The sequence below is a fragment of the Pristiophorus japonicus genome, chromosome 2 (genome assembly GCF_044704955.1).
Source record: "Pristiophorus japonicus isolate sPriJap1 chromosome 2, sPriJap1.hap1, whole genome shotgun sequence".
Classification (NCBI taxonomy): Eukaryota; Metazoa; Chordata; class Chondrichthyes; family Pristiophoridae; genus Pristiophorus; species Pristiophorus japonicus.
In genome coordinates, this window is record NC_091978.1 from 166,665,203 (window position 1) to 166,692,822 (window position 27,620).

Below are 27,620 nucleotides of genomic sequence, written 5' to 3' on the forward strand. Positions count from 1 at the left end.
GTCTTAAACGATAAGGGGATAAGGGGTTATGGGGAGCGGGCGGGGAAGTGGAGCTGAGTCCATGATCAGATCAGCCATGATCTTATTGAATGGCTTAGCAGGCTAGTTAATCCCCTGTGGGGTTGCACACTGTGAATTCAGACTGAGTGCATTATATAGGTCAGGAGGGTAGGGGTATAATTGGATCAAAGAAAGGGAGGGAAGAAGATGCAACTGCAGAGGGAAGAGTGACAAGGGGGAGAAGAAAAGAGGAGGGGTGGAGAGATGACGGAAAGGGGCGAAGAATGAAATGGGGAGGGAAAGAGAATGGGGGCGAGAGGAGAGGTGGAAGAGAGAAAGGGGAGATTACTATTTGTATCTGTGCACTAGCTTTTAGTGATTGGCACATAAGAAATAGGAGCAGGAGTAGGCCATCTTGCCCCTTGAGCCTGCTCCGTCATTTAATAAGATCATGGCTGCGCCCACTGGAAATGTATGCTTTCTCTGGGATTTCTATGGAACTGCCCAACTGCCATCCACGTTCCACCCGGCGCGAGATTGGTTGCGGAGGGATCCGCCGGCATGACATCATGCCGCCCACTCATGTCGAATGCTGCAAATCGCCCATTTTGGTCAGGGATGCTGGCCACAGATCGACCTGCCGCCCACCAGAAGGACAGCTCGCAAAAAGCAGGTCTGAGCTGGCCGTGAGTCAGGCGGCAGGGAGAAGGGTTCCCAGTGCTGCAGCGCTGCACATCGCGGCTATGGTGCAGATGCTGGACCATCATGAGTGGGACTGCTGGGAAAAAGTTAGGTGGATGTTGCTTTACTTTATTGTTGATGGTCATGTTTAATTTGGATGTGATAAAAGCGACTGAACTGTGTCTAGGCTGATGGAAACTTTTTTCTTTGACCTTGGTGAAAGACCTTCATTGAGAAGCCCAATGGTGGAGGCAAAATAATGATGAATAACTGAAAAGACACATTTTGTCTATAATTAGCTTACTATTCTGTGACACAGTTCTTCCAAGAAGTTCTCAGGGAAGTACTACATAGCACATATAGGGTGAGAGGGTTAGTGTTAGCATGATCTATTGTAAGCCTGAGACAGCTGCAGACTCTCACAACATTTGTATGGGAGGAAAAGGGTGTAAAGTTACAGCTATTCGACTTTAGGGGCAGCACGATTACAGACCAAACTGAGGAAGGACTCTGGTCAGTAGAACACAGCAAGAGACAAGCGCCGCAGTGACTCAGTGGCCTACCGTTGAGGTTTTAATGACTAGACTGTCACTATCATGTTGTTAATGTGTCTTTCTTTGTACTGCAAGGAAACTACTTCATAAAATCTGTTCTGATTCATCAAAAAAGACCTGTACCCAGTGTGTCTTGTTGTGGTGATGGACATAAGTCTATTCTGAGAGATGTAATTAATCTGACACATCGAATAACCCTCACAGCACATAAAGCGTGTTGCGATGGCCTGATGACCGTACCCATTATACAGTGCAGTCATATGTGGATGGGAAGATATTCCTGATCAAGTAGATGACCTGAGGGACAGATGTGTGTTTCTCACAAGGCATCACACATGATGTTAAAATCAGACATTCACCAAGAGAGGGTCAACAATGTGAGTGTATTTACAAGTGCACAATAACAAAGGTTACATAACATTATTACATTTACAAACATTTACACCACCAACACCCAGCCCTCTACCCGGCACCACCACCTCTCTTTCCACCCGGTGAAGCGATGCCCAAGCTCCTCTTCCTTGCCCCGACTCCACCGCAGTGTCCCGCTCCCCTGCCACGCTCTGTCTCGTCCTGTTGGGTTCTGGCGTCTTGCTTGACTTTACGCCACGGCCTCTGCGCTTGGTTGAACTTGCCAGTGTGGAGTCCATTCCAAACCCCAGAATCTCGGAGGCTGAAGCCGAGGTTCTGCTGACACCTGGCTCATGTGGCAGGAGGCTGCTGCCATCCTGTTCCTGCTCCTGGAGCTCAAGAGGCTTAAAGACAGGCTCTTCTCCCTCCTCTCCTCTTCTTCATGGTTCAGGGTGGCGGAGGTGGGAGCAGTGGAAATGGGTGGGGTGGAGGAAGGATCTGCTGTCTTGGGCTGGACGGGGTGCCGTCAGCGTGGGAAACATTGGGGTCTGACGGCTTCTCTGAAGGCCAGAGGTTAATGGTGTTCCTTGATCCGTGCTGTCCAAGTCATCATCTGCAAGTAGAGGATGACATTTCACTCTGTGGGGCATTGGGGGTGCGGGTGGGATGCTGGTCAAGCTGAGATGTGAGCCGTGCCACTCATATTCTGCCACCAACGAGTTCAATCTCTACATGGGCACAACAATAATGGACAACAAAGTTTGTGGTAAATCGCGATTGCCTTAATATTGCATGTCCTTTCATGCCATGAGCGTCGCTCACACCGGAGATTAGTATAACCTTACCATGATTTGGCATCAGATCTGCATGGCGGCGGGCACCCACCAATGACAACGCATGCTCCTCCAGCCTGCTCAATTCGACCACCTCTACTGGTCCCCCTCCATCGCACTCAGGCTTGCTGCCTTGGATGCCTTTTTCTTCTGCACAAAGAAACGTTGCAGCCTTTAGCCCCTTTGCTGATGCCCCCCCCCCCCACCCCCAGCCCCCCGCACACACTCCCACACACACACACATCTGGCGCATAATCTTTTTGGTGTTGGACAGGAGGGAGGCGAATAAATTTATCCTGCCACCAGCAAATCGTTCCAACATTTTCAGCATTGGTCCCCATCCAGCTCAACGTTGCCCATTGCGCTCGCGATCTCACTGATCTCCCTCCAAATGTGCCGGTATTGGGGTGGTGGAAGCTTGCCACGACCATCCCGGTGAGGTCTTTGTACCTGCGCTCCACCTCCGTCACAAGCACCTCCCTGCTCATTAAACCAGGGAGCTCTGGATCTGATTTTGCCAGTCTTCATTGCTGGTTTCTGGCCACTCATCATCAATGATGAAATGACTGGCTGCTCAACAGTTTGTGTGTCTCAATTTCTCCGACTGCCCCCTCTGAAACTCAGATTGCCCCCTCTACAACTTCCAACTCTGTCCTCTTCAACCTCCAACTTTCTCCTGTCCAACCTCCAAATCTGTCCTCTCCAACCTCCAAATCTGTCCCCTCCAACCTCCAACTATTTCCTCTCCAACCTCCAACTCTCCTCTCAAATTCAATCACTCGCCTCTCCACTTTCATACGCACAGGTGGAATAAAGTGGTGTGCCTTTATGCGCATGCGCAATACAGCAATCAGCCTCAAACGGCCCCAAAATGACAACATGTCGGAAGACAAAAACTACAACAAAAAAAAAATTGCGAAGTCTCATGCATGCGCTGATACGTCCTTACTACACAGTATAAATGCACACAAGGCCCATGCTTGAGAGAAGGTCAGTCTGTGACCTGTCCTTTATTCCTTAGCACTCAAGTGATGAAGGTGGGTGGAGCTTCCCCTTTTATACCTGAAGGTCCAGGTTAGGAGTGTCTCCCACCTAGTGGTCAGTGTTCTCACGGTGTACAACTTAGGTCAGTTTATACATGGGTTACAATGCTGGTTGAATATATGACATCACCTCCCCCCCCAAAGTCTTATTGGGATCACAGGTTGAGTCTCTCTGGTGGTTTACGCTCCCTTGTAGAGCGCCTGAGTTGGGGCTCCGGTTGTTGGGCGCTGGCCTGAGTGTCTGCTGTTTGCAGTGCCTCAGGCCTGTCCGGACTGCCCACAGTGACTGGGCTCTCCTCCCTTTGGTTCCGGTGTTCGGTCACCTGTGGTGGAGTGAACTCTATATCGTGTTCTTCCTCTGCTTCTTCTATGGGGTTGCTGAACCTCCTTTTTGTTTGATCCACATGTTTGCGGTAGATTTGTCCATTGGTAAGTTTAACTACCAGAATCCTATTTCCCTCTTTGGCAACCATAGTGCCTGCGAGCCATTTGGGCCCTGCAGCGTAGTTGAGGACAAAAACAGGATCATTTACATCAATACATCGCGCCCTCGCATTCCTGTCATGGTAGTGATATTGTGACTGGCGCCTGCTCTCGACAATTTCTTTCATGGTGGGGTGTATAAGGGATAATCGGGTTTTGAGTGTCCTTTTCATTAGTAGCTCTGCGGGTAGAACCCATGTGAGCAAGTGTGGTCGGGATCTATAGGCCAACAGGAGGCGTGATAAGCGGGTTTGGAGGGAACCCCCTTGGAATCTGAGCATCCCCTGTTTGATTATCTGCACTGCTCGTTCTGCCTGGCCGTTTGAGGCCGGCTTGAACGGTGCCGTTCTAACATGGTTAATTCCATTGCCTGCCATGAAGTCCTGGAATTCAGTGCTTGTGAAGCACGGGCCATTGTCGCTGACCAAGATGTCCGGTAGACCGTGGGCGGCGAACATTGCCCGTAGACTTTCTACCGTGGCAGAGGATGTGCTTGAATTTAAAATGTCACACTTGATCCATTTGGAGTAGGCGTCTACTACAACCAAAAACACTTTCCCCATGAAAGGACCTGCGTAGTCCACATGGATGCGTGTCCAAGGCTTGGCGGGCCATGGCCAGGGGCTAAGGGGGGCTTCCCTGGGCGCATGGCCCAGCTGGGCACACGTGTTGCACCTGCGAACACAAAGTTCCAGATCTGCGTCTATCCCTGGCCACCAAACATGTGACCTGGCAATTGCCTTCATCATGACAATGCCCGGGTGCCCATTGTGGAGTTCTCTGATGAACACCTCTCTGCTCATCTGGGGCATGACTACGCGGTTTCCCCACAGTAGGCAATCGGCCTGAATCGAGAATTCATCCTTGCGCCTGTGAAATGGTTTAAATTTCTCAGGGCATGCCCTGTACGTGGCTGCCCAGTCCCCATTCAGGACACATTTCTTGACTAGAGACAATAGCGGGTCTCTATTTGTCCAGACTTTAATCTGACGGGCTGACACGGGTGAGCCTTCGCTTCCGAAAGCTTCAACAGCCATGACCATTTCAGCAGCATGCTCGGTAGCCCCCTCAGTGGTGGCGAGTGGGAGCATGCTGAGTGCATCGGCGCAGTTTTCGGTGCCCGGTCTGTGCCGAATTGTGTAGTCATAGGCAGCTAATGTGAGTGCCCACCTCTGTATGCGGGCCGATACGTTTGCATTTATGGCCTTGTTGTCGGCCAAAAGGGACGTTAGGGGTTTGCGATCTGTCTCCAGCTCAAATTTCCTGCCAAACAGGTACTGGTGCATTTTCTTTACCCCATATACACATGCGAGCGCCTCCTTTTCTACCATCCCGTAGCCCCTTTCTGCCTGGGACAGACTCCTGGAGGCATAAGCTACTGGCTGTAACTGACCCTTGGCATTGACATGCTGCAACACACACCCGACACCATAGGACGATGCATCGCACGTTAACACAATTTTCTGACATGGGTCATATAGCGTTAACAGATTGTTGGAACATAACAAATTGCGTGCTCTATTAAAAGCCCTTTCCTGGCTGTCCCCCCAGACCCATTCGCGACCTTTGCGTAGGAGCACGTGTAGCGGCTCTAGCAGCGTGCTCAATTTGGGAAGAAAGTTACCAAAATAGTTCAGGAGCCCCAGGAACGAACGCAGCTCCGTCGTGTTACGGGGTCTGGGTGCTCTCTGGATCGCTTCTGTCTTGGATGCAGTAGGGCTGATCCCGTCTGCTGCTACCCTCATCCCCAGGAATTCTACCTCTGGAGCTAGGAAGACGCACTTCGCCTTTTTCAGTCGCAGATCTACCTTTGCGTAGCATCTCCTCCAGGTTGTGGAGGTGTTCTTCAGTATCGTAACCTGTAATGAGGATGTCGTCCTGAAAAACCACCGTCCCTGGAATCGACTTGAGGAGGCTTTCCATATTTCGGTGGAAGATCGCGGCTGCCGAGCGCTTCCCGAACGGACATCTGTTGTACTCAAACAGCCCCTTGTGTGTCGTGATGGTGGTCAGCTTCTTCTACTCACTGTCCAGTTCCTGGTTCATGTAAGCTGAGGTCAGGTCCAATTTTGAAAAAAGTTTGCCACCGGATAACGTCGCAAAGAGGTCCTCCGCTCTCGGTAGCGGGTACTGGTCTTGGAGTGACACCCGATTGATGGTGGCCTTGTAATCGCCACATATCCTGACCGACCCACCCGCCTTGAGCACCGGCACAATCGGGCTCGCCCAGTCACTGAATTCAACTGGCGAGATGATGCCTTCCCTCAGCAGGCGGTCCAATTGGCCTTCTATCTTTTCCCGCATCACGTACGGCACCGCTCTGGCCTTGTGGTGTACTGGTCTGGCGTCCGGGTTTATGTGAATCACTACCTTGGCCCCCATGAAAGTACCAATGCCGGGTTGAAATAATGAGTCAAATTTGTCCAGGATCTGTGAACATGATACTCGCTCCACAGAGGAAATTGCATTGACATCGCCCCATTTCCAGTTCATGACAGCAAGCCAACTCCTCCCCAGTAGTGCGGGACCGTCCCCTGGGACAATCCAGAGTGGCAACCTGTTCTCCGAATCTTTGTGGGTCACGACTACCGTGGCGCTGCCTAGCGCCGGAATGATCTGCTTTGTGTAAGTCCGTAGCTGTGCGTCAATTGGCGATAATTTTGGCCTCCTGGCCTTGGATGCCCACAACTTTTCAAACTGTTTGATACCCATCAGGGACTGGCTGGCACACGTGTCTAACTCCATTGATACTGGGATGCCATTGAGGAGCACTTTCATCATTATCGGTGGCGTCCTGGTGTATGAACTTTATACGTGCTCCACATGAACTCGCTGAACTTCAACTTCCAGCGATTTCTGCAGGTATTTTGCTCATCTCTGCAAACTCCGGCTGAATGTATGCCTCCACGCCTCCAGCATGAGTTGCGGTTTGAAACAAAAGGTCCCTTGCCAATCGATCATCCCTGACTGCCCCTGTTATTGTCCTTGAGTGCACCATTAACAGGTGTTGATGGCCCCATTACTGGCTGCATTGTCCCTTGCAATGGTGTGAATCGCTGTTCAGCTTGCCATTGTCTCTGTCGAAATCCCCCTCTGCGTTCGACTACATGTTGGGGCATGCCTGACTGCCCTTGACTGCCTGGAGAACTGTGTGCTGCTTTAACAATGTTGAATCTCTGTCCCAACCATTCCTTAACACAGTACCTCTCGTCTGTTCTGCTAGTGGTCATGCTCGCGTGGTTTAAATCCCAGTTTCTTGTCGCCATTGATACGTCCTTACTACACAGTATAAATGCACACGAGGCCCATGCTTGAGAGAAGGTCAGTCTGTGACCTGTCCTTCATTCCTTAGCATTCAAGTGATGAAGGTGGGTGGAGCTTCCCCTTTTATACCTGAAGGTCCAGGTTAGGAGTGTCTCCCACCTAGTGGTCAGTGTTCTCATGGTGTACAACTTAGGTCAGTTTATACATGGGTTACAATGCTGGTTGAATGCATGACATGCGCATTGGAGGCCCTCCGAAGATCCCTGAGTGGAGAGGCCTCCAACTGCTGCACACTGATGAAGCCGGCTGCTCACTCCCACCCAGTGACTGCTGCTGCCTGCCGCCCACAAAACGGAGCTGAAAGTGGCTCCCGACGGGACCCGGCGGCAGCGGGCGGCAAAAAGGTAGGTGCTACGCAGGGGCCGCTAAGAAATGGGCAGCGACCAGATTTGGCCCCATAGAAGGTACAGAGTGACTAAAGAGGCTCATTTAATTTTCAGGTTGAGAAGACAACTACAAACAAAACAAACTTTACTGCCATTTTTTTTTATCATATCAAGTACACTCCTAGAGGAAATGGCATCCTCACGACTCAGTCTTATATGTCTTACTTGGTTTTAAGAACATAAGAAATAGGAGCAGGAATGGGCCATTTGGCAGCTTGAGCCTGCTCCGCCATTCAATAAGATCACGGGTGATCTGATCCCGTCCTCAACTCCACTTCCATGCCCACTTCTCATAACCCTTTACTCCCGTATTGCTCAAAAATCTGTCTATCTCCACCTTAAATATATTCAATAATTTGTTCATATTCGAACAAGGACAGCATCTCTGGCCACCATCACACAATTTCTATTCAAAGACTCAGCCACCACAGCTCTCTGGGGAAGAGAATTCCAAACATTCACTAACCCCGAGAGAAGAAATTCCTCCTTATTTCTATTTTAAAGGGGCGACCCCTTATTTTGAAACTATGCCCCCTAGTTCTAGATTCCCCCAAGAGGGCAAACATCCTCTCTGCATCTACCCTGTCGAATATGATATAATTGGGATTACGGAGACATGGCTCCATGGTGACCAAGGCTGGGAACTCAACATCCAGGGGTAGTCAACATCCAGGAAGGATAGACAGAAAGAAAAAGGAGGTGGGCTAGCATTGCTGGTTAAAGAGGAAATTAATGCAATAGCAAGGAAGGACATTAGCTTGGATGCTGTGGAATCTGTATGGGTAGAGCTGCAGAATACCAAAGGGCAGAAAACGCTAGTGGGAGTTGTGTACAGATCACCAAACAGTAGTAGTGAGGTTGGGGACAGCATTAAACAAGAAATTAGGGATGCATGCAATAAAGGTACAGCAGTTATCATGGGGAACTTTAATCTACATATAGATTGGGCTAACCAAACTCGTAGTAGTACGGTGAAGGAGGATTTCCTGGAGTGTATTAGGGATGGTTTTCGCGACCAATATGTCGAGGAACCAACTAGAGGCCTGGCAATTCTAGACTGGGTGATGTGTAACGAGCAAGGACTAATTAGCAATCTTGTTGTGCGAGGCCCCTTGGGGAAGAGTGACCATAATATGGTAGAATTCTTTATTAAGATGGAGAGTGACACAGTTAATTCAGAGACTGGGGTCCTGAACTTAAGGAAAGGTAACTTCGATGGTATGAGACGTGAATTGGCTAGAATAGACTGGTGAATGACACTTAAAGGGTTGACAGTGGATAGGCAATGGCAAACATTTAAAGATCACATGGATGAACTTCAACAATTATACATCCTTGTCTGGGGTAAAATTAAACCAGGGATGGTGGCTCAACCGTGACTAACAAGCAAAATTAAGGATAGTGTTAAATCCAAGGAAGAGGCATATAAATTGGCCAGAAAAAGTAGCAAACCTGAGGATTGGGAGAAATTTAGAATTCAGCAGAGGAGGACAAAGGGTTTAATTAGGAGGGGGAAAATAGAGTATGAGAGGAAGCTTTCTGGGAAGAGAAAAAGATTAGTGAAGACAAACATAGGTCCCTTGCAGTAAGAATCAGGTGAATTTATAATGGGGAACAAAGACATGGCAGACCAATTGAACAAATACTTTAGTTCTGTCTTCACGAAGGTTGACACAAATAACCTTCCGGAAATACTAGGGGACCGGGGGTCTAGCAAGAAGGAGGAACTGAAGGAAATCCTTATTAGTCAGGAAATTGTATTTGGGAAATTGATAGTATTGAAGGCCAATAAATCCCCAGGGTCTGATTGTCTGCATCCAGAGTACTTAAGGAAGTGGCCTTGGAAATAGTGGATGCATTGGTGATAATTTTCCAACAGTCTATTCACTCTGGATAAGTTCCAATGGACTGGAGGGTAGCTAATGTAACACCACTTTTTAAAAAAGGAGGGAGAGAGAAAAAGGGGAATTATAGACTGGTTAGCCTCACATCAGTAGTGGGGAAAATGTTGGAATCAATTATTAAAGATGAAATAGCAGCGCATTTGGAAAGCAGTGACAGGATCGGTCCAAGTCAGTATGGATTTATGAAAGGGAAATCATGCTTGACAAATCTTCTAGAATTTTTTGAGGATGTAACTAGGAGAGCGGACAGGGAGAACCAGTGGATGTGGTGTATTTAGACTTTCAAAAGACTTTTGACAAGGTCCCACACAAGAGATTGATGTGCAAAATTAAAGTACATGTTATTGGGGGTAATGTATTGATGTGGGTATAGAACTTGTTGGCAGACAGGAAGCAGAGAGTCAGGATAAACAGGTCCTTGTCAGAATGGCAGGCAGTGCCTAGTGGGGTGCCGCAGGAACCCAGCTATTTGCAATATACATCAATGACTTAGATGAAGGAATTGAGTGTAATATCTACAAGTTTGCAGATGACACTAAGCTGGGTGGCGGTGTGAGCTGTGAGGAGGATGCTAAGAGACTACAGGGTGACTTGGTCAGGTTAGGTGAGTGGGTAAATGCATGGCAAATGCAGTATAATGTGGATAAATGTGAGGTTATCCACTATGGGGGCAAAACATGAAGGCAGAATATTATCTGAATGGCGGCAGATTAAGAAAAGGGGAGGTGCAACGAGACCTGGGTGTCATGGTACATCAGTCATTGAAGGTTGGCATGCAGGTGCAGCAGGCGGTGAAGAAGGCAAATGGCATGTTGGCCTTCATAGCTAGGGGATTTGAGTACAGGAGCAGGGAGTCTTACTGCAGCTGTACAGGGGCCTTGATGAAGCCTCACCTGGAATATTGTATTGAGTTTTGGTCTCCTAATCTAAGGAGGGACGTTCGTGCTATTGAGAGAGTGCAGCGAAGCTTTACCAGACCGATTTCTGGGATGGCAGGACTGACATATAAGGAGAGACTGGATCGACTGGGCCTGTATTCACTGGAGTTTAAAAGAATGAGAGGGGATCTCATAGAAATATATAAAATTCTGACGGGACTGAACAGGTTAGATGCAGGAAGAATGTTCCCGATGTTGGGGAAGTCCAGAACCAGGGGTCACAGACTAAGGATAAGGGGTAAGCCATTTAGGACTGAGATGAGGAGAAATTTCTTCACTCAGAGAGATGTTAACCTGTGGAATTTTCTACTGCAGAGAGTTGTTGATGCCAGTTCGTTAGATATATTCAAGAGGGAGTTAGATATGGCCTTTTCGGCAAAAGGGATCAAGGGGTATGGAGAGAAAGCAAGAGAGGGGTACTGAGGTGAATGATCAGCAATGATCTGATTGAATGATAGTGCAGGCTCGAGGGGCCAAATGGCCTACACCTGCACCTATTTTCTATGTTTCTATGTCAAGCCCCCTCAGAATATTAGATGTTTCAATAAAATACCTTCTCATTCTTCTAAACTCCAATGAGTATAGGCCCAACCTGCACAACGTTTCTTCATATGACAGTCCCTTCATCTCAGGAATCAACCTCGTGATCCTTCTCTGAACAGCCTCCAATGCAAATACGTCCTTCCTTAAATAGGGAGACCAAAACTGTACAGAGTACTCCAGGTGCGGTCTTACAGTTGGAACAGGACTTCTCTATTTTTATACTCCACCCACCTTCCAATAAAGGCCAACATGCCATTTGCCTTCCTGATTATTTGGTGCACCTGCATGCTGACTTTTTCTGTTTCATGTACAAGAACCGCCAGATCCCTCTGTACTACTGCATTTTGTAATTACTCCCCATTTAAATAATAATTTGCTTTTTTATTTTTCCTTCCAAAGTGGATAACTTCACATTTTCTCATATTATACTCCATCTGCCAAATTTTTGCCCACTCACTTAGCCTGTCTATATCCCTTTGTAGATTCTTTGCATCCTCCTCAAAACTTGCTTTCCCACCTATCTTTGTATCATCAGCAAATTTGGCTACATTACACTCGGTCCCTTCATCCAAGTTTTTCATATAGATTGTAAATAGTTGAGGCCCCAGCACTGATCCCTGTGGTTACAGTTTGCCAACCTGAAAATTACCCATTTATCCCGACTCTCTGTTTTCTGTTAGCCAATCCTCTATCCAAGCTAATATATTACCCTCAACCCCGTTAGATCTTATCGAATGTTTTCTGGAAATCAAAGTACACGACATCAACTGGTTCCCCTTAATTCAATCTGCTTGTTACATCCTCAAAGAACTCCAGCAACATTGTCAAACATGATTTCCTTTTCATAAAACCATGCTGACTCTGCTTGACTGCGTTATAATTTTCTAAATGTCATGCTATTACTTCCTTAATAATGGACTCCAACATTTTCCCAACCACAGATGATAGGCTAACTGGTCTATAGTTTCCCTGCTTTTTGTCTGCCTCTTTCTTTAAATAGGGCATTACATTTGCAGTTTTCCAATCTGCTGGGACCACCCCAGAATCGAAGGAATTTTGGTAAATTACAACGAATGCATCCACAATCCCTGCCGTTACTTCTCTCAAGACTCTAGCATGCAAGCCATCAGGTCCAGGGGATTTATCTGCCTTTAGTCCCATTATCCTACTGAGTACCACCTCCTTTGTGATTGTGTTAAGTTTCTCCCCCCCAAAGCCCATTGACTATCCACTTTTGGAATATTGTTAGTGTCCTCTACCGTAAAGATTGATGCAAAATATTTGTTCAGAGTTTCTGCCATCTCCATGTTCCCCATTACTAGTTCCCTGGTCTCGTCCTCAAAGGGACCAAAATTTACTTTAGCTACTGTTTCTGCCATCTCCATGTTCCCCATTCGGTAAAAAAATGGGACGAGGTCCTACAAGCTGAATTTAAGGAGCTAGGAGTTAAATTAAAAAGTAGGACCTCAAAGATAGTACAGGATTGCTACTAGTGCCACGTGCTAGTCAGAGTAGGAATCGCAGGATAGCTCAGATGATTACATGGCTTGAGGAGTGGTCCACAAGGGAGGGATTCAAATTCCTGGGACATTGGAACCAGATCTGGGGGAGGTGGGACCAGTACAAACCGGACGGTCTGCACCTGGGCAGGACCAGAACCAATGTCCGAAGAGGAGTGTTTGCTAGTGCTGTTGGGGAAGGGTTAAACTATTATGGCAGGGGGATGGGAATCTATGCAGGGAGACAGAGGGAAGTAAAATAGGGCAGAAGCAAAAGATAGAAAGAAGAAAAGTAAAAGTGGAGGGCAGAGAAACCCAAGGCAAAAATCAAAAAGGGCCACAATGCAGCAAAATTCTAAAAGGGCAAAGTGTGTTAAAAAGACAAGCCTGAAGGCTCTGTGCCTCAATGCGAGGAGTATTGGTAATAAGGTGGATGAATTAACTGCACAGGCAGCAATTAATGTATATGATATAATTGGCATCACGGAGAGATGGCTCCAGGGTGACCAAGGCTGGGAACTCAACATCCAGGGGTATTCAACATTCAGGAAGGATAGACAGAAACAAAAAGGAGGTGGGGTAGCGTTGCGGGTTAAAGAGAAAATTAATGCAACAGTAAGGAAGGACATTAGCTTGGATGATGTGGAATCTGTATGGGTAGAGCTGTGGAATACCAAAGGGCAGAAAACGCTAGTGGGAGTTGTGTACAGACCACCAAACCATAGTAGTGAGGTTGGGGACAGCATCAAACAAGAAATTAGTGATGCGTGCAATAAAGGTACAGCAGTTATCATGGGATACTTTAATCTACATATAGATTGGATTAACCAAACTGGTAGCAATGCAATGGAGAAGGAATTCCTGGAGTGTATTAGGGATGGTTTTCTGGACCAATATGTCGAGGAACCAACTAGAGGGCTGGCCATCCTAGACTGGGTGATGTGAAATGAGAAAGGACTAATTAGCAATCATGTTGTGCGAGGCCCCTTGGGGAAGAGTGACCATAATATGGTAGAATTCTTTATTAAGATGGAGAGTGACACAATTAATTCAGAGACTAGGATCCTGAACTTAAGGAAAGGTAACTTCGATGGTATGAAACGTGAATTGGCTAGAATAGACTGGCAAATGATACTTAGAGGGTTGATAGTGGTCAGACAATGGAAAACATTTAAAGATCACATGGATGAACTTCAACAATTATACATCCTTGTCTGGAGTAAAATTAAAACGGGGATGGTGGCTCAACCGTGGCTAACAAGCGAAATTAAGGATAATGTTAAATCTAAGGAAGAGGCATATAAATTGGCCAGAAAAAGCAGCAAACCTGAGGACTGGGAGAAATTTAGAATTCAGCAGAGAAGGACAAAGGATTTAATTAGGAGGGGGAAAATAGAGTAAGAGAGGAAGCTTGCCGGGAACATAAAAACTGATTGCAAAAGCTTCTATAGATATGTGAAGAGAAAAAGATTAGTGAAGACAAATGTACGTCCCTTGCATTCAGATTCAGGTGAATTCATAATGGGGAACAAAGAATTGGCAGACCAATTGAACAAGTACTTTGGTTCTGTCTTCACGAAGGAGGACATAAATAATCTTCCGGAAGTACTAGGGGACCGAGGATCTAGTGAGAAGGAGGAACTGAAGGATATCCTTACTAGGTGGGAAATTGTGTTAGGGAAATTGATTGGATTGAAGGCCGATAAATCCCTGGGGCCTGATAGTCTGCATCCCAGAGTACTTAAGGAAGTGGCCCTAGAAATAGTGCATGCATTGGTGATCATTTTCCAACAGTCTATTGACTCTGGATCAGTTCCTATGGACTGGAGGGTAGCTAATGTAACACCACTTTTTAAAAAAGGAGGGAGAGAGAAAACGTGTAATTATAGACCGGTTAGCCTGACATCAATCGTGGGGAAAATGTTGGAATCAATTATTAAAGATGAAATAACAACGCATTCGGAAAGCAGTGACAGGATCGGTCCAAGTCAGCATGGATTTATGAAAGGGAAATCATGCTTGGCAAATCTTCTGGAATTTTTTGAGGATGTAACGAGGAGGGTGGACAAGGGAGAACCAGTGGATGTGGTGTATTTGGACTTTCAAAAGGCTTTTGACAAGAGATTAGTGTGTTAAATGAAAGCACATGTTATTGGGGGTAATGTACTGACGTGGATGGAGAACTGGTTGGCAGATAGGAAGCAGAGAGCCGGGATAAATGGGTCCTTTTCAGAATGGCAGGCAGTGACTCGTGGGGTACCGCAGGGCTCAGTGCTGGAACCCCAGCTATTTACAATATACATTCATGATTTAGATGAAGGAATTGAGTGTAATATCTCCAAGTGGATAAATGTGAGGTTATCCACTTTGGTGTCAAAAACACGAAGGCAGCAACGAGACCTGGATGTCATGGTACATCAGTCATTGAAAGTTGGCATGCAGGTGCAGCAGGCAGTGAAGAAGGCAAATGGTATGTTGGCCTTCATAGCTCGGGGGTTTGAGTATAGGAGCAGGGAGGTCTTACTGCAGTTGTACAGGGCCTTGGTGAGGCTTCACCTGGAATATTGTGTTCAGTTTTGGTCTCCTAATCTAAGGAAGGATGTTCTTGTTATAGAGGGAGTGCAACGAAGGTTCACCAGACTGATTCCCAGGTTGGCTGGACTGACATATGAGGAGAGCCTGGATCGACTGGATTCACTGGAGTTTAGAAGGATGGGAGGGGATCTCATAGAAACATATAAAATTCTGATGGGACTGGACAGGTTAGATGCAGGAAGAATGTTCCTGATGTTGGGGAAGCCCAGAACCAGGGGAAACAGTCTAAGGGTAAGGGGTAAGCCATTTAGGACTGAGATGACGAGAACCTTCTTCACTCAGAGAGTTGTTAACCTGTGGAATTCCCTATCGCAGAGAGATGTTGATGCCAGTTCGTTGGATATATTCGAAAGGGAGTTAGTTACGGCCCTTACAGCTAAAGGATCAAGGGGTATGGAGAGAAAGCAGGAAAGGGGTACTGAGGTGAATAATCAGTCATGATCTTATTGAATGGTGGTGCAGGCTCGAAGGGCCGAATGGCCTACTGCTGCACCTATTTTCTATGGTTGTATGTTTTTCTATTACTCGAACCTGGTCTCGTCCTCTAAGGGACCAATACTTACTTTATCCACTCTTTTCCGTTTTATATACCTATAGAAACTCTTGCTATCTGTTTTTATATTTTGTGCTGGTTTACTTTCATAGTCTATCGTTCCCATCTTAATAATTTTTTTAGTCGTTCTTTGCTGGCTTCCCAGTCTTCTGACCTCCAACTAGTTTTGGCCACTTTGTATGCCTTTGTTTTTAACTGGATACCGTCCTTTATTTCTTTAGTTAGAAATGGATGGCTATCTTTTCTCTGACACCTTTTCCTCCTCACTAGAATATATTTTTGTTGAGAGTTGTGAAAATCTCGTTAGATGTACACCACTGTTCATCAACCGTCCTACACGTTAATCTATTTTCCCAGTCCACTATGCCCAACTCTGCCCTCATACCTTCATAGTCTCCTTTATTTAAGCTTGGTACACTGGTTGGGATCCAACTTTATCACCCTCCATCTGAATTTGAAATTCAACCATGCTATGATCACTCATTCCGAGGGAATCCTTCACTCGGCGATTGTTTATTAATCCTGTCTCATTGCACAGGACCAAACCTAAGATAGCCTGCCCCCTGGTTGGTTTCGTTACATACTGCTCAAGGAACCTGTCCCTTATGCACACTATTAACTCCTCATCAAGGCTACCCTGAGCAATTTGATTTGTCCAATCAATATGGAGGTTATAATCACCCACGATTATTGCTGTTCCCTGTTTACAAGCCCCCACTATTTCCTGATTTATGCTCCGACGAACAGAGTTGCTACTTTTAGGGGGCCTATAGACTACGCCCATCAGTGATTTTCTTTCCCCTTCTTGTTCCTTATCTCCACCCAAACTGTTTCAACACCCTTATTATTTGAGCCAATATCATTTCTTACTATAGCAGTGATTCCATCCTTTATCAATAGAGTTAACCCACCTCCTTTTCCTTTCTGTCTGTCCTTCCGGATTGTCAAGTACCCCTGAATATTTATTCCCAGTTCTGGTCACCTTGCAACCACATCTCTGTAATGGCTGTCAGATCATATCCATTTGTCTCAATTTGTGCCATCAACTCATCTATTTTGTTGCAAATGCTACGTGCATTTAGACAAAGTGCCTTTAAGTTTGTTTTTTTTATCCTTTTTTTCCTGCTTGTTTCCTCTCTCCTTCAAACTCACTTTCTTTATTTTTGCTTTCCAATTCCAGCTTTGCTCCCCTCCCTACTGAATCTATTTTCAATTTTCCATCCCCCTGCCAAGCTAGTTTAAACCCTCCCCAACAGCACTAGCAAACCCCGCTGTGAGGATATTGGTCCCGGCTCTGTTGAGATGCAACCCGTCCGGCTTGTACATGTCCCATCTTGCCCAAAGGTGGTCCCAATGCCTCAGGAATCTAAAGCCCTCCCTCCTGCACCATATCTCCAGCCACACATTCATCTTCTCTATCCTCCTATTTCTATACTTACTAGCTCATGGCATTGGGAGTAATCCGGAAATTACTATCTTTCAGGTCATGCTTTTTAATCTATATCCTAGCTCCCTAAACTCTGCCTGCAGGACCTCATCCCTCTTTCTACCTATGTTATTGGTACTGATATGGACCACGACCTCTGGCTGTTCACCCTTTCCACCCAGAATGTCTTGCTCGGTGACATCCTTGACCCTGGCAACAGGGAAGCAATATACCATCCTGGAGTCACGTCTGCGGCCAGCGAAATGGCACTCTGCTCCCCTGACTATTGAATCCCCTGATTATTGAATCCCCTACCACTATTGCTCTACCATTACTCTTCCTCCCGCTGCCCCCCGTGCAGCTGAGCTACCCATGGTGCCGTGGACTTGGCTCTGGCCGCACTCCCCAGAGGCACCATCGCCCTCACCAGTACTCAGACGAGAATAATGGTTGGAAAGTGAGATAGGCTCAGGGGACTCCTGCACTAACTGCCTAGTCCTCGTCTTCTGTCTGGTGATCACCCACTTCCTCTGTGCCTGCACAATCTTAAACCGTGGGATGACATAAGAGTATACTTCTTATACTCACATGTCAATTGATGCTGGTTGGGCAGGTCCCGCTGTTTGGCTGCCTCGTGCCCTTTGTAGCCCTGCCGACTCTCTAACAATATCCTTGCATTTCAGCAATAAACTGTATTATAATTTCAATTCCCTGAATCCCAACACAGATATACTTAGGAATGTTGTCTTTTCTTTGACATAGTTGGTATTTCCTTTTAAATCTATTCCTATTATTACAGATGTTTGACATTGTCATCTTCATAAAGACTGGTTCTCCTTTTTGTATGTCTTACAGTGAGTTTGAAAATGGTCATCCACGGCCCAAAATATTTGTTCCCTCAGAAATGATACAGTCTTCACAGCTCTATGCTGGACATATCTTACAGCCACCTGCGATGTTCACTCCCTTTGGCCCATCTTCCGCAGTATATAGTGACACTGATGATGAACCGCCACTTTTAGAAGGTAATAACTTAACATTTTAACACACAGGATTGGACCATTGCAATCTGCACAACAGGGTCCCTACTGCATTTTTCCACACAGTCAGTTACTGAACTCAGACATGTTGTCGTATTGAGATGCTGGAGCTGGACACGTTGTCCAAAGGGAGGGATGGTCAGATAAAAAGTCACCATAAGTTTCTTTCCAATATTAGTGGCTGGTCATACAATAGTCTTTGTGCAAATCTGTGAGAAGGTCTGGCCTTTCAACCAGGATCTAGGTGTAAGAGAGACCTGATAAAGTTCCTTCTTATTTTAAAGTGTCTGGGAAGTTTGGTTCTGGGCATCCTCATTGCTCCTGAACTCAGCCATACAGTACTTAAACTTGGGCTTCATATTGTAAATCATGAAGGATGCTTGTCATAATTTTGCTTTTATGTTAGATATTTCCTCAGGTTTAGCATCACTGTCCACTTCTGTCAGTAAACCTTGTGTCATCTATTTTCCAGAATGTACCTTATTCTGGTATCTATTCAATAGTAAGACCCAGGGATCAATAACAGAGAACCCGTAACCTGTACATGGGCCACTGGAGTATAGCAGTGGCCAGCATCCTGTCTGCCGCCAGCTTTCACTGGCAAGTTCAAAACTGCAGCCCTTAGTCGGACCTGCAGTAAAAATGGTGTGCATGTCGTGATGATATCATTGTGATGCGACGTCACCAGTTAAATTAGGTTTCTGCTTCTCTGGGGCGGATGACCTTCCTGTGCCTGAATTCAGGCAAGTTAAGATGGGGCAGGAACATATCACGAACGCGGTGCCAGAAGAAGGCTAAGAGGAAATTTAGTGGAGGTTTTTAAAATTATAAAGAATTTTAATAAAGTGAATAGGGAACTACTGCACCAAAGCATCAGCCTAGATTGTGTACTGGAGCCCTGGTGTGAGGTTGAACAACAACAACTTGTATTAATTTAGCACCTTTAACACAGTAAAACGTCTCAAGGAGCTTCACAGGAGTGTTATCAAATAAAATTTGACACTGAGCCACATAAGGAGATATTAGGAAAGGGCTTGTTCAAACAGGTAGGTTTTAAGGAGCATTCTAAAGGAGGAAAGAGTGGTAGAGAGGCGGAGAGGTTTAGGGAGGGAATTCCACAGCTGAGGGCAAAGGCGGCTGAAGGCACGGTCACCAGAACAACAACTATTTGTATTTTTATAGTGTCTTTAACATAGTGAAATGTCCCAAGGGGCTTCATAAGAGTATTATGAAAAAAAATATTTGACACCGAGTCACATAAGGAGAAATTAGGGCAGGTGACCAAAAGCTTGGTCAAAGAGGTAGTTTTTAAGGAGCATCTTAAAGGAAGAAAGAGAGGTAGAGAGGTTTAGGCTGGGAATTCCAGAGCTTAAGGCCTAGGTACCAATGGTGGAGCGAAGAAAATGAAAACCTTCTGACTCAGAGATGGACGTGCTACCAAATGAGGCAAACTGGCCATACAAGTGTTGCATTTACCCTCAAGGAGAGAACATTCAAAGTATAAACATTTAAAATCTATACAGCAAATAAACTGGAATTAAGCCACAAAGGAGCAGAGCAAACCATTAAACCAATCTGTTTTACATCTTTAACTCTACCTCATTCTTCATTGGATTAATTTTTAATGGATGGCATAAGCAAATTACTTTACAAAGACCCACAAGCCTATGATGTATATTCGAAGTTGGTGCTGACCCAAACATAAATCTTGACTTTATTTTGTATCAACTATGTTCAACTGCCTTTATGAATATAAATCATATTCCAAGGGTTTTCACAATATATCTTCCCACTTGATGCTAAAGACAAGAACATTATTGCTTAACCTTTTTATGAATAGTATATTTGATCTAAACTTTTCATGAATGATACCTTTATCACTGCAAGATGCTTTCACATATATTTTAAATCGAACCAAGGAACTGGCAGTTATATTATCACAACTCTGGTTCTTATACCATGACTGTAACAGCCAGCAAGAACATAAGGAAAAAAGTATGGAAGGACATTATTAATCTATTTAGCCTCACTACTAAGTGCTCCAATTAGTCATTTACTTGGATGGTAGCTCCATTATTATTGTTCTCTGCACTTAGAATGTATGTTTAATAAACTTTGAGACTGAAAGTGGTGCACAATTTGTTACTGCATTCACTATTATAACAATTTGCATGATTACAGACAGAAGCATCTGTCTGGCTGCTCTGTTTCAATTCAAAATAAGATTCAAAGGTAAATACAAATATTCTTAGGTGAATAATTTCCTCACGTGTCCCTAAACCTATGGGTAGTTTCCTGACTTTGATAGGAATGTTGGCATATCCAGATAGAGACAGATAAATGGCAAATCGGACAAATATGTAGATTTTAGACAACAATTGCCTTGTGCATTTTTAAAATGGCTGTAAAAATGTTCCATGAACTTTGGAGAATTAAGTATGAGGGGGTTATTATTAAAATATATGCTTGATGCTTTGAACTTTATGTAAAAAACTTATTTACTGTGTGATGTGTTTCAGCTTGGTAGAGTTAGTAGCACTGTAAGCTCTGGTCAGAAGGTTGTGACTTTGCTGGAATGGTGTATTGACAGAGGAGCTGTTAAGATGAGATGTTAAACAGATGGGCATTTCTGCATATTTTGGGTGATCAAAGACTAGAAAGTTTTCTTTGTGTCTGAACACACGCAGCATTCGTAACAAGAGAGATGAGTTGATGGCACAAATAGAAATAAATGATCGGATTGCCATTACAGTGATGTGGTTGCAAGATGACCAATGCTGGGAACTGACTATTCAAGGTTATTTGCCATTTCGTAAGGATAGGCAGAAAGGAAAAGGAGATGGGGTAGCTCTGTTAATAAAGGATGAGATTAGTGTAGCAAGTGAGAAATGATATTAGCTCAGAATATCAAGATGTAGAATCAGTTTGGGTGGAGATATGAAATAATAAAGAAAATAAGTCACTGGTGGGAGTAGTCTATTGGCCCCCTAACAGTAGCTACACTGTAGGACAGAGTATAAATCAAGCAATAATGGAGGCTTGCAAGAAAGGTACGGCAATAATCATGAGTGATTTTAATCTTCATATTGATTGGACAAATCAAATTGGCAAAGGTAGCCTTGAGGAAGAGTTCATAGAGTGTATTCAGGATGGTTTCTTAGAACAATACATTGTGGAACCAACCAGGGAGCAGACTTTTTTTAGACTGGATTAATAATAATCTCATAGTAAAGGATCCTCTTGAGAAGAGTGATCATAGTTCGGTAGAATTGCAAATTCAATTTGAGGGTGAGAAAGCTAGGTCTCAAACTAGTGTCCTGAACTTAAATAAAGGCAATTACAAAGGTACGAAGGCAGAGTTGGATAAAGTGGACTGGGAAAATAGATTAAAGGAAAAGACGGTCGATGAGCAGTGGCAAATATTTAAGGAGGTATTTCATAACTCTCAGCAAATAAATATTACAGTGAGAAAGAAAGACTCTAAAAGAAGGATGAACCATTCGTCGCTAAATAAGGAAGTAAAGGATGGTATCAAATTGAAAACAGAGGCATACAATTTTGCGAAGAATAGTGGAAGGCCAGAGGATTGGGAAATTTTTAGATATCAGCAAAGGACGACTAAAAAATAAAAAAGAAAGTAGATAGTTTAAGGGAGTAAACTAGCAAGAACTATAAAAACAAACAGTCAGAGCTTCTGCAGGTATATAAAAAGGAAGGCAGTAGCTGAAGTAAACATTGCTCCCTTAGAGGATGAGATTGGGGAATTAATAATGAGAAACAGGGAAATGGCAGAAAATTTGAACAAATACTTTGTATTGGTCTTCACAGTAGAAGACATTAAAAACATCCCAATATTTGATAATCAAGGAGCTATTGGGAGGGGGGAGATTAAAATAATCACTATCACTAGAGAAAAAATACTAGGCAAACTAATGAGACTAAGGGCCCAAGTTTCCACACGCGCCTAGAACGGCGCAGTCCCGACCTGGACGCCCGTTTTTCGCGTCACAAAGTGCGCCTAAAAAAACCCTCCGTATTCTCCACCTCCCTGCAGGTCCTCTGGCCCTCGGCGCAGCGCAGCAGGAGCTGTAGGGGGGCGGAGCCAGGCCCCTGCGCTGAAAACAGTGCCGGGACCTCTGCACATGCGTGCTACAGTGGGCACGCAAGTGCAGTAGCTCCAGGCGCCCAAAACTGTGTGGGAGGGGCCCGAAGCACGCAGCCCCTAGCCCTGGCCCAATGGCCTCACTGGGGCTGCGTGAATAAGGCTCCCCCCACGCCCAGCTCCTGCTTCCTCCCGACCCGACTCGACTTCCGCTCCCCCCCCACCCCCCGGACCGGACCTGACCCGACTCCCGCTCCGCTCCCGCTTCCCCTCCCCCACCACCCCCCCGGACCAGACCCGACCCGATTGCCGTTCCCGCTCCCCCGCAACTGGACCCGACCCGACCCGACTGCTGCTCCCCACCGACTGGATCCGACCCGACCCGACTGCCGCTCCCGCTTCCCCCCGACTGGACCCGACCCGACTGCCGCTCCCGCTCCTGCTTCCCCCCGACTGGACCCAACCCAACCCGACTGCCGCGCCCGCTCCCGCTTCCTCCCGACTGGACCCGACCTGACCGACTGCCGCTCCCGCTCCCGCTCCCCCCCGACTGGACCCGACCCGATCCGACTGCCGCTCCCGCTCCCGCTTCCCCCCAACTGGACCCAACCCGACCCGACTGCCGCTCCCGCTCCTGCTTCCTCCCGACTGGACCCGACCCGACCGACTGCCGCTCCCGCTCCCGCTTCCTCCCGACTGGACCCGACCTGACCGACTGCCGCTCCCGCTCCCGCTTCCCCCCGACTGGACCCAACCCGACCGACTGCCGCTCCCGCTTCCTCCCGACTGGACCCGACCTGACCGACTGCCGCTCCCGCTCCCGCTTCCCCCCGACTGGACCCAACCCGACCGACTGCCGCTCCCGCTCCCGCTTCCTCCCGACTGGACCCGACCCGACCCGATTGCCGTTCCCGCTCCCCCCCGACTGGACCCGACCCGATCCGGCTGCCGCTCCCCACCGACTGGATCCGACCCGACCCGACTGCCGCTCCCGCTTCCCCCCGACTGGACCCGACCCGACTGCCGCTCCCGCTCCCGCTTCCCCCCGACTGGACCCGACCCGACCCGACTGCCGCTCCCGCTCCCGCTTCCTCCCGACTGGACCCAACCCGATCTGACTGCCGCTCCCGCTCCCGCTTCCCCCCGACTGGACCTGACCCGACCGACTGCCGCTCCCGCTCCCGCTTCCTCCCGACTGGACCCGACCCGACCGACTGCCGCTCCCGCTCCCCCCCGACTGGACCCGACCGACTGCCGCTCCCGCTCCCGCTTCCCCCCGACTGGACCCAACCCGACCTGACTGCCGCTCCCGTTCCCGCTCCCCCCCGACTGGACCCGACCCGATCCGGCTGCCGCTTCCCCCCGACTGGACCCGACCCGACCCGACTGCCGCTCCTGGACTGGATCCGACCTGACCTCCCTCTCCCCGACCTGACCTCCCCCTCCCCGCCGACCCGAACTGAACCTCCCTCCCCGACCCGACCCAACGCCACCTACCTGTAAATCTGGTGCTGGGGACGGGCCCTGCCCGAAGTCTCGGGCCCGGCCCGTTCAGCCTTCGGTCCCGACGGCAAACCGCTGCCTGAAAGGCCTGCCTGAAGCACTTTCAAACAGGTAGGAACATGGTTTATTTAATCTTTTCTTTGCTTATAAATTTTTATTCAGGTTGGATTTATTTGTATAATATTTGTATAAGTATAACTAAGGACTTATTGTAGAATTTAACGACTTCCCTTCCCCCCCCCCCCCCCCTCGTTCCCGACGCCTAATTTGTAACCTGCGCCTGATTTTTTAATGTGTAGACAAGGTTTTTTCAAGCGTACAAAAATCTTCACTTACTCCATTCTAAGTTAGTTTGGAGTACGTTTTCACTGTGGAAACTTTGAAATCAGGCGTCAGTGGCTGGATACGCCCCCGTTTGAAAAATAAATTCTGTTCCAAAGTTAAACTGTTCTACCTGACTAGAACTGCAGAAAACTAAGGCCCCAAGTTTCCACATGATTTACTCCTGATTTTTAGGAGCAACTGGTGGAGAACGGAGTATCTTAGAAATCGCAATTCTCCACATTTAAGTTTTCTGCAGTTCTAGTCATGTAGAACAGTTTAACTTTCGAACAGAATTTTTTTTTCAAAAGGGGGCGTGTCCGGCCACTGACGCCTGATTTGAAAGTTTCCACAGTGAAAACGTCCTCCAAACTAACTTAGAATGGAGCAAATGAAGATTTTTGTAGGCCTGAAAAAATCTTGTCTACACATTAAAAAATCAGGCGCAGGTTACAAATTAGGCGTCCTGAATGAGGTGGGGGGGAGGGGGGAAGAGAAGTCATTACATTCTACAATAAATCCTTATTTATACTTATACAAATATTATACAAATAAATCCAACCTGAATAAAAATTTATAAGCAAAGAAAAGATTAAATAAACCATGTTCCTACCTGTGTGAAAGTGCTTCAGGCAGGGACAAGGCTGCAGGAAGCCTCACAAGTTGAGGCAGCCGTTCCTAACGGCAGGGTGGGGGAGGCAGTAAGGGCCCGACCGACGGCAGTGGGGGGGAGGCAGTGAGAAGGCTGCAGGAAGCCTCAGAAGTTGAGGCAGCCATTCCCGACGGCGGGGGTGGGGGGGAGAGCCCCCCTGCCGTCGGTCGGGCCCGTCAGGAAACGGCTGCCTCAACTTCTGAGGCTTCCTGCAGCCTTCTCACTGCTGCCAGAAGCCTCAGTGGTGATCATGGAAGGGCAATGTGGTTTTATAAAAAAATAATAAAAATTGAACAGCTGCAAAGAACTACAAAAATGGCCGAGTGCCAATGTTTTCTTCACACTGCACGTGTGCGAACGCTCCAACGCGCACGCGCAGGGTTGCCGGCACGAAAAAAACTCATTTAAATGGTACCCGCCCCCTCCTACTTACAAAATCGGCGCGAATGGTAGGCTCCGCCCTCTGGACGCCGTGCCAAGCTGACATCGAGCTACAAAGCGCTCGAGAATAGCGTGTTTTTTTTTCAGGCGCCGTTTTCGGGGCGAAAAACGGGTGCCCAGCTCGGAGGGGCACCTGTTTTGCCGCGTGTGGAAACTTGAGGCCTAAATGTGGAGAATTCCGATTTCTAAGATACTCCGTTCTACACCAGTTGCTCCTAAAAGTCAGGAGCAAATCATGTGGAAACTTGGGGCCTAAAGATGGACAAATCCCCTGGACCTGATGGCCTGCATCCTAGTGTCTTAAAAGAAGTGGCTGCAGAGATAATGGATGCATTGGTTGTAATCCACCAAAATTCCCTGGATTCTGGAGAGGTCCCAAGCGGATTGGAAAACTGCAAATGTAATGCCCCTAATCAAGAAAGGAGGGAGACAGAAACATAGAAACATAGAAATAGATAAAATAGGTGCAGGAGTAGGCCATTCGGCTCTTCGAGCCTGCACCACCATTCAATAGGATCATGGTTGACCATGCAACTTCAGTACCCTATTCTTGCTTTCTCTCCAAACCCCTTGATCCCTTTAGCCATAAGGGTCACATCTAACTCCCTTTTGAATATATCCAATGAACTGGCCTCAACAACTTTATGTGGTAGAGAATTCCACAGGTTCACAATCTCTGAGTGAAGAAGTTTCTCCTCATCTCAGTCCTAAATGGCTTATCTCTTATCCTTAGACTATGTCCCCAACATCAGCAACATTCTTCCTGCATCTAACCTGTTCAATCCCGTCAGAATTTTATATGTTTCTATGAGATCCCCTCTCATTCTTATAAATTCCAGTGAATATAAGCCTAGTCGATCTAGTCTTTCTTCATATGTCAGAACTGCCACCACGGGAATCAGAGAGCTGTGGAAGCTGGGACATTGAATTTAAGACAGAAATAGACAGTTTCTTAAACAATAAGGGGATAAGGGGTTATGGGGAGTGAGCAGGGAAGTGGAGCTGAGTCCATGATCAGATCAGCCATGATCTTATTGAATGGCAGAGCAGGCTCGAGGGGCCGTATGGCCTACTCTGCTCCTATTTCTTATGTTCTTATGTTCTTATGTCTTGGTCTCCCTATTTAAGGAAGGGTATACTTGCATTGGCAACAGTTCAGAGAAGGTTCATGAGGTTGATTCCTGTGATGAAGGTGTTGTCGTATGAAGAAAGGTTGAGCAGGTTGGGCCTATACTCTTTGAAGTTTAGAAGAATGAGAGGTGATCTTATTGAAACGTAAAACATTCAGAGGAGGCTTGGCAGGGTAGATGCAGAGAAGATGTTTCCCCTTCATGGGGGAATCTGGAGGGCATAATTTCAGAGTAAGGGGTCACCCATTTAAAACGTAAATGAGAAGGAATTTCTTCTCTCAGAGGGTCGTGAATCTTTGGAATTCTCTACCCCAGAGAGCAGTTGAGGCTGGGTCATTGAATATGTTTTTATATGTTTCTACGTGTGTGGGAAGTGTATCCGCCTCGAGCTCTTGACGGTCCGCGTTGCAGAATTGGAGCTGAAGGTGGATTCACTCTGGAGCATCCACGATGCTGAGAATGACGTGAGTATCACGTGTAGTGAGTTGGTCTTACCGCAGGAGAAGGGTCCACAGCCAGATATGGAATGGAAGACCAACAGGAAGAGCAGTGCAAGAAAGATAGTGCAGGAGTCCCCTGTGGTCATCCCCCTGCAAAACAGATACACTGCTTTGAGTACTGTTGGGGAGGATGACTCATCAGGGGAGGGCAGCAGCAGCCAAGTTCATGGCACCGTAGGTGGCTCTGCTGCAAAGGAGGGCAGGAAAAAGAGTGGGAGCGCGATAGTGATAGGGGATTCGATGGTGAGGGGAATAGATAGGCGTTTCTGCGGACGCAACCGAGACTCCAGGATGGTATGTTGCCTCCCTGGTGCAAGGGTCAAGGATGTCTCGGAGCGGGTGCAAGACATTCTGAAATGGGAGGGAGAACAGCCAGTTGTCGTGGTGCACATTGGTACCAACGACATAGGTAAAAAAAGGGATGAGGTCCTACGAAAAGAATTTAAGGAGCTAGGAGCTAAATTAAAAAGTAGGACCTCAAAAGTAGTAATCTCGGGATTGCTACCAGTGCCACGTGCTAGTCAGAGTAGGAATCGCAGGATAGCGCAGATGAATACATGGCTTGAGCAGTGGTGCAGCAGGGAGGGATTCAAATTCTTGGGGCATTGGAACCGGTTCTGGGGGAGGTGGGACCAGTACAAACCGGACGGTCTGCACCTGGGCAGGTCCGGAACCAATGTCCTAGGGGGAGTGTTTGCTAGTGCTGTTGGGGAGGAGTTAAACTAATATTGCAGGGGGATGGGAACCTATACAGGGAGACAGAGGGAGACAAAAAGGAAGCAAAAGCAAAAGACAGAAAGGAGATGAGGAAAAGTGGA

The 27,620-nt window shown here is 46.9% G+C and overlaps 1 protein-coding gene across 1 annotated transcript in view; it reads left to right on the forward strand.

Annotated features, from left to right (window-relative positions):
• Positions 1-27,620, forward strand: part of LOC139232711 (protein YIPF5-like) — an 80,506-nt gene that overhangs the window by 28,181 nt on the left and 24,705 nt on the right. The window contains exon 3 of the mRNA XM_070863206.1: positions 17,969-18,138. Coding sequence (XP_070719307.1) covers positions 17,969-18,138 — 170 coding nt within the window. The remainder of the gene's footprint in view (positions 1-17,968; positions 18,139-27,620) is intronic.